We start from the raw sequence: 7,602 nt of genomic DNA on the forward strand, positions 1-7,602 counted from the left end.
AAAGGGTTGTCAGATGACAGACCGGAATTGAATAACACAGACTAGCTCCAAAAGAAAAGGTAGCTGATAAATGCATATCCACGTCTCCTGAGTGGGTGACACACACTCGGCTCTCAGGGCCGCTCTGCCCTGAGCCATCCCTTCCTCACGTGCCTCCTGCATGCTCCCTGGGACTGGTGTGCCGAGAGGAAACTGGTCCTATTTCATTTGTTTAGTTAAACATCTATCTATGTTCTGTTCTCTCTGAGACAAATCTTAATAACATGCCCCACCTCACTGGTGGAGTCGGCTGAGTGTATGAGGCAACGTCAACCATGGTAACGGTGGATACCATGGTAACACAGCAACATGCAGCGAGACTTCCGGTCCCATCATTTGTAGCAGGCTAGGTTATTGTCAGCTTCAGGAAACCATCATGACTCTGACTTGTTTGCTATTGTCCTGTAAAGATGTCTGTGCCTTCTGCTCATGTGTCATGGCGGCTGTGCACATGGGCTGTTTTACTCTCTCCAGAGACAAATGAAAGAAATGGGTTCCCTGAAGAATGATTTCACCAAGAACCTGGCCAGAGCAGATTCTTCCCTGCTGCACACCAACAATCTCCTGCAGCAGATGGACAAGAGCCAGAAGGTAGCAAAGACTTGTGGTCTTCTAGAAACATCCACGCCAGTCCAACACTCTTGCCAGGAGGCAGGAAGTGGGCTAAACTGTTTCTTCCTGAGTGTGTCCCTCTGCTCAGGATCAGCAGCTCTCAGCTGGGGAGGGACATCCATGCTCAGGGTTCTTTAAGTCTGTCTGCATTACCTCATTTTCCTGCAGTGATCAAGTCACCTTTGTGGTAACAAAAAAAAAAAAAAGTATTGCAATGCTATTTTAAGAATATCAAACATGCCTTTCTTAATGGAGAACACTGAAGACTTAACAAAAGCTTAGCAGGCTTCTTAGCCTTATGGGCATTTTAAAGGAATCTTTCACAGTGCCTGTTTCTGGATCCTAAGAAGCCTCTCCGTCTAGCAGAACTCTACCTTGCTGATGACAGTGCAAATCTATAAACCCTATAAAGAGGGTGCCTGTTAGAAGGAAGGCATCCAAGACGACTGAAAACTTGGATTGTTGGCAGTTACTTATCTGAAGTAACTAAGGAGACGTTGATAAAGATAACTTCTCATTAGAAACATCATTTTGTGAAGTTTAAGGAAATGTCACACATGTTCATTCCTTGAATTTCTGTTATGTTTGTTTATTTGGAAAAATAGGAGTATGAAAGCTTAGCTGCTGCTTTAAATGGAGCAAGACAGGAACTGAGTGACAAAGTCCGAGAACTCTCCAGATCCGGTGGCAAAACACCCCTGGTGGAGGAGGCAGAGAAGCACGCACAATCTTTACAGCAGCTGGCAAAGCAGCTGGAAGAGTGAGTGCCGGCCTGCAGAGGTCCCGATGTCATAAGCATCATCATTCACTGGGCTGGCTAGGACCCTGGAGGAGGGAGGAGGGCTGGACAAAGGCCAAAGCCCCACCCAGACCCCACAGACCGGAGTGCACTGCATATGCCATGCAGTCACTAGGGGATGGGGAGCGGGGGATGGCGGCCCCATGCAGAGTAAGGGTGCTGGATGGCCTAACCTTCCCTGTGTTATCCTCCAGGATAAAGAGGAACACCAGCGGGGATGAGCTGGTGCGCTGTGCTGTGGATGCTGCCACGGCCTATGAGAACATCCTCAATGCTATCAGAGCAGCAGAGGATGCGGCCAGCAAGGCCACCACCGCCTCGGAGTCTGCCTTCCAAGTGGGTACCTGGAGATGAACTGGCAGCTGGCTAGGCTGGCTCTGAAGGCAGCTCATTTGCTTACTCTCCATGCACGGGGCAGTGTTAAAAATATTATTTATTCAAAGTCAGAGCTTGTTACATGCACCAGACTGGAGTCTGGTCTTGGTATGCAACATTTCTGCATTTATTGACTCTTTGATGTCAGGAGTGTGATTTAAAATTTACTTATACAACTAGATAGAAAATATGCTGATATTAACTTTGAAACTAAACAAATATTTTATCCTGCAAAAGCACTTTTATACCTTAATTAAAAATTGGTATTTACCAAAGGAAAGATTTTTTTTTTTTGGAATCAACTGGAATTGCCATTTTCTCTTAGTGCTTTGGTCTTAAATCTGGGTGTGTGTGTGTAGGCCTTCGGGATCTTTGATGCACCATATAATAGCCCTATATCCAAGAAATAAAGGATAGAACACTAAATATTAGAGTTGGGATATTGGGCTTTGGAGAGGGAAGATTTTTCAGGTTCTAAAAGCTTGAAAGCCTCAGGCAACTAAATTACTGCAGGGGCTTTATATGGACTTTGCCATCTGTCACCAGATGTCAGCCCAGCTCCCTAGCACAGGTGTCTGCCTAGAATCCTAACCACATCATTAGGCAACAGTGAGCAATGCATCCCCCTCAAATCTCCTTCTTTAAAGATTAAAGGTAAGGGATTTGGGCTACTATGGAAAGTCTTACCCTGCGCCTCCCAAGGCAGTGTCTGCTTCAGGCTGATAAATGTTGTGCTTACAGACAGTGATAAAGGAAGACCTTCCAAAAAGAGCCAAGACCCTGAGTTCTGACAGCGAGGAACTGTTAAATGAAGCCAAGAGGACACAAAAAAGGCTACAGCAAGGTATCGAGAGGGGCAGTTGGCAGGGACACTCAGGGGCTTTAATCAACCTGTGGGCGCTCAGTCTGATGCAAACGTGGGTTTTGAGTTCCACCGTCAATGCATTTACCCAGTAACTTAATGAGCCCTATCCATCATGTATGAACACACAACGCAGCCCTTACACAGCTGAAGTCTGGAGAAGCCTTCCTTGGCCCGACTTAGGACTATACTGTGATCATGGCAGTGGGAAGCCACATATGAAGGTCATTTACTCCAGACCACTACAGCAGCTGCTTCAAGGCGTCTTATGTCCTAAAATCTTAGCAACCGAAAGTTCCCGAGAAATAATGGCTGCTACCATGGGACATGAGAACTTTCAGCATCGATTTTACTTTTGATAATTTTTCATCTTATATACTTTATAAGAATGAATTAAATTGCCTTAACATGGAGGTATAGATCCTGGGGCAGAAGCTTCGAGACAGGGATAGAAGCCATTTGAAACTCAGGAAGCCTCAGGCTTTGAAAATGCTGCCTCTTGAATTTTATGGCCTCTCCCAGGAAGCTGCAGCCAGGCAGACACCTGGACTCAGTCAGTCTTTGCTCAATTTCTCAGTCCCTTCTGAAGGATTTATACATTTTCTACTACATGTTTTTGAATATCAAATGCATAAGAAGTAAAACCCAGGAAAAGTATGTTCTAACACGCAATCATTAATCAACATTAAGATGTTATCAAATGGCCGGGCAGTGGCGGCACACTCCTTTGATCCCAGCACTTGGGAGGCAGAGGCAGGCAGATTTCTGAGTTCGAGGCCAGCCTTGTCTACAGCGTGAGTTCCAGGACAGCCAGAGGTACACAGAGAAACCCTGTCTGGAAAAACCAAAAAAAAAAAAAAAAAAAAAAAGTTATCGAATTATGTCTGCCTTCTTTGCAGTTGGGTTGTTGTTTGCTTGTATATGTTTTTTCATGGTGCTGTGAATTGAACTCAGGCCCTCGAGCATACCAAGCGTGCCCCAATCCTGCTGTCTGTACCTCTTTAGTGCTTGGGTGACAGATGCGTCTGTGCCCAGGACGAGTGTTTTAAGAATATTGACTGTGTTGTTAACTAAAGCAGTCCTGGAATGTTAAGGAGGCCTGAGTGCCCAGCGTGGTGTCGTTGGTGGCTTTCCCACATCCCTGAGGAGGCTGTGGAAGGAACTGAGATGGGGAACTATTTTGTTTCCCACTTTATTTTTAATGTGTCCCATTGAGCATTTCCGGTGGGAACAGTGAGGACAGGTCCATTCATTGTTTTGCAGGAGCAGAAACAAATACTACTCAGTGTCCTTGTGAGAGGCTTTCCCGAGGACAGTCTGTCTTGGCTGCAGGTCACCCCTTAACAGTCCTGTCTTGGCTGCAGGTCACCCCCTTCGGTACCATTCATTTGCTCATTCAAGCATTTGTTCATTGAACAAGTGTGCCCTAATACTAAGTGCCAGTCAGTGCCAGCCACACCCTGCATGTGGGGTGTAGCTGTTAACAAGGCAGACACGCTTTCAGTGACCTTTGCTTTGGTCAGAATGAAAGTCCAGCTATCCTCTGATTTATTTTGCATCTCCCCTTCTTTGTGTGTCCCTTCACGAAGCCACTCACCACGAGGCTCTGGTAAGCTGCTCTTTTAGTCACTGTGACCAGAGATGCCCACGTCTGTGAGCCTAAGTACTGCAAAGGCATCTGTGGGGTAGGGACTAAGGTCCATGTATACTCAGTGGTCTGCATAAACTGCCCACTTCAGAGGCCACAGTGGAAGATACAAACCCATGAAGTAATTGCTTCTTGGTCTCCCTCCCTCCCTTCCTTCCTCCCTCCCTCCCTCCCTCCCTCCCTCCCTTCCTTCCTCCCTTCCTCCCTCCCTACCTCCTTTAGAAATCAGTCCAGCTCTCAACAGTCTACAGCAAACCCTGAAGACTGTCTCAGTTCAGAAGGACCTGCTGGATGCCAACCTCACTGCTGCCCGTGATGGTCTTCGTGGGATACAGAGAGGTAATCATCACCCTGTACCACTGGTCGCTGTTTCTTGGGAGGAATGTTTCCGCTCTTTACATCTCCCTACTTGTGTGTGCACTAGGTGATGTTGACAGTGTGGTCAGCGGTGCAAAGAGCATGGTCAGGAAAGCCAATGGAATAACAAGCGAGGTCCTGGATGGGCTCAACCCCATCCAGACAGATTTGGGAAGGATAAAGGACAGCTACGAGAGCACACGGCATGAGGACTTCAACAAGGCTCTGATCGATGCCAATAACTCAGGTCAGGATGTCTTAGCTGTGTTCTCCATTGCTAAGAATGTGATCCATTTCGGTTCCTTTCTGATAAATTCTGACCTCAATTAGAATATTGGAAAATAGTTTCATGTAATATGAAAATAGCACAGGTGTACTGATAGAGATACCAGGGAGGATGTCTCATTTGTGTTTGTGTGTGTTGTGTATGTATGTGTTTGTGTGTACATGAGTGTAGAGGCCAGAAGTTCATGTTAAATATACTCTTCAGACACCTTACTTTCTCTCTCTCTTTTTCTCTCTCCCTCCTGCCACCTTCTTTCTTTTTTTTCCTGGGACAAGGTCTCAGTGTATACCCCACATATCCGCACTGCCCTGGACTTGATATGTATATCAGGCTACCCTATGACTTAAAGATCTACCTGCCTCTGATTCCTAAATGATAGGATTAAAGATGTGTTGCACCATGTCCTATGTCCTTCCAGTCTCTCTTTAAAAATGTTTTATGTGCTCATGTGCAACTGTGCATGGGCATATGTGTGTGTGTGCATGTATATGTACGTGTATGTGTATGTATGAACACACACCCACACATGCATGATACACACACACATACATGCATGCTTAGGACAACTTTGAGTGTTGGTTCTTGTCTTCCACTCTGTTTTGAGGCAGGGTCTCTTGTTCACTGCTGTATATGCCACACGAGTTGGCCTGTGAGCTTCTGGAGAATGTCCTGTCTCTGCCCCCACCTTTACCCCTGGACCATCTCCCCATTTTCCTCCACTTTATTTTCCCAGACAGGGTCTCTCATTGAAGCTGGAGCTCAAACCTGGAGATTATACAAATTAGCTGGCTAGCAATCTTACATGCTGATGTGTACAGCATTTTACATGGATCTGGGGATCTGAACTCAGCTCCTCAAGCTTCCATAGCAGCTACTTTACTAACTAAACCATCTCCCTAGCCCCCTACAAAGCGCTCTCTCTCGCTCTCTCTCTCTCTCTCTCTCTCTCTCTCTCTCTCAGAGTGGGAGTTCTTAATCATGGTGTATTAAGTTATGATTGCTATCAAAGGATAAGAAAATAAATATCTTTTCTATATAAGCAAGGAAAGAAATTTGATACATCATAACAGACATCTGTAATGAGTTTAGGGCAGTCTTGCCTAAGACTGTGGCCCATCTTGCTTCTAGGTTTGCCAGAACAAATACTCTGTCTTTAACCTTTTCTCAATGCACTGTGTAAAATTTCCATTCTCTCATTTCACCAACAGTAAAGAAATTAACCAAGAAGTTGCCTGATCTTTTTATCAAGATTGAAAGTATCAACCAACAGTTGCTGCCCCTTGGGAACATCTCTGACAATGTGGACCGAATCCGAGAACTCATTCAGCAGGCCAGAGATGCTGCGAACAAGGTGGGTGTTCGCATGTTGCTGTAACTGCTGCTGGCAAAATCCTTCCCATATTCATCAGGACAGGAAAGGCTTTTATTCATACAAGAATTGGTTGTCTATCTTCTCTGAATTCTGATTTTAAACACGAAGTTTAACAGTCTTTTGTCACCTTTCAAAAGTGCACATGACTCCTGTCCCCTCATTTGTGCTACATCTGACTGCTGAGGCAGTTTCTAGGCTTTAAGTCCACACAGGCAGGATGAAGGAGTTTCTCTCCAGCCTCACTTTTCAAACTGTAATCACAAAATCAAGGGAAGGGTCTGTGGTCACCTTTGTATGCCACAAAGTATTTAATTTTGAAAGTATTGGAACCCATCTTTGTTGAGGATGGAAGGCACGGGATGTTTGTGCCTGTGCCTCCAGCACTGTCAGAAGTAGAGACAAGAGAGTCACAGGCTAGATGGCTGCCAGTTAATCTCCAGGGTGAGAAGGACCCTTTCTCAAGGGAATAAGACAAGATCTGTAGAGCGGGACATCTGACATTCTCCTCTGGCTTCTGTTCATGTTCAAGCATGTGTACCTGCACACACACACACACACACACATACACACACACTCATATACCCACACCCATACCCACACCCATATATACATCCGTACATCACATACCCATACACTCACCCATATACTGGCATACCCAGACACACCTGTATATGCATACCCACACATACATCCATACACATACCCATACATACACCCATATACCAACACACCCATACATCACATGCCTATACACACACACCCATACCCACCCACCCGTACCCATACCCCCCCACACATAGCCATACACACACCCATCCATACACACACACCCATACACACATCCATACATCATACACCCATACACACACATCCATAAACACACACAGCTATACAAGGAATGTTAGTTGCAATAAACTTTATATACTGTTTCTTTAAGAAAAAGCCAACTGTTTATAGTACTATGTGCTAATGAGCTAGACTCATGCACATCACCCAGATCAACCTACAATATAGTATTTAGCAAAGAAAGCCAATTATGATGATAAAGGTTTGATCATATACATTCAGATACAATATCTAAATGTGAAAAGAGAGTCACTATAGCTGATAGGTAAGTAGATACATCTGTGGTCCTGGGTGAGTCCTATGGAGTGCAAATAGTGAAGCCTGCACGAACATTTGCATATGATCCCAGCTCCAGAGTGCAGTGGCTGTGGGGATGAGGAGGCCATGGGGGAGAGGAGGCCATGGG

At 45.4% G+C, this 7,602-nt stretch overlaps 1 protein-coding gene across 2 annotated transcripts in view; it reads left to right on the forward strand.

The window, feature by feature from the left end:
- Lama3 (laminin subunit alpha 3) overlaps nt 1-7,602 on the forward strand; it is a 234,943-nt gene that overhangs the window by 183,461 nt on the left and 43,880 nt on the right. For both annotated transcript variants that reach the window (XM_031364992.1, XM_031364991.1), the window contains 7 exons: nt 514-630; nt 1,257-1,411; nt 1,645-1,786; nt 2,567-2,669; nt 4,558-4,674; nt 4,760-4,939; nt 6,187-6,329. In XM_031364992.1, coding sequence (XP_031220852.1) covers nt 514-630; nt 1,257-1,411; nt 1,645-1,786; nt 2,567-2,669; nt 4,558-4,674; nt 4,760-4,939; nt 6,187-6,329 — 957 coding nt within the window. The remainder of the gene's footprint in view (nt 1-513; nt 631-1,256; nt 1,412-1,644; nt 1,787-2,566; nt 2,670-4,557; nt 4,675-4,759; nt 4,940-6,186; nt 6,330-7,602) is intronic.

The sequence above is a fragment of the Mastomys coucha genome, unplaced genomic scaffold (assembly GCF_008632895.1).
Source record: "Mastomys coucha isolate ucsf_1 unplaced genomic scaffold, UCSF_Mcou_1 pScaffold13, whole genome shotgun sequence".
NCBI classification, from domain to species: domain Eukaryota; kingdom Metazoa; phylum Chordata; class Mammalia; order Rodentia; family Muridae; genus Mastomys; species Mastomys coucha.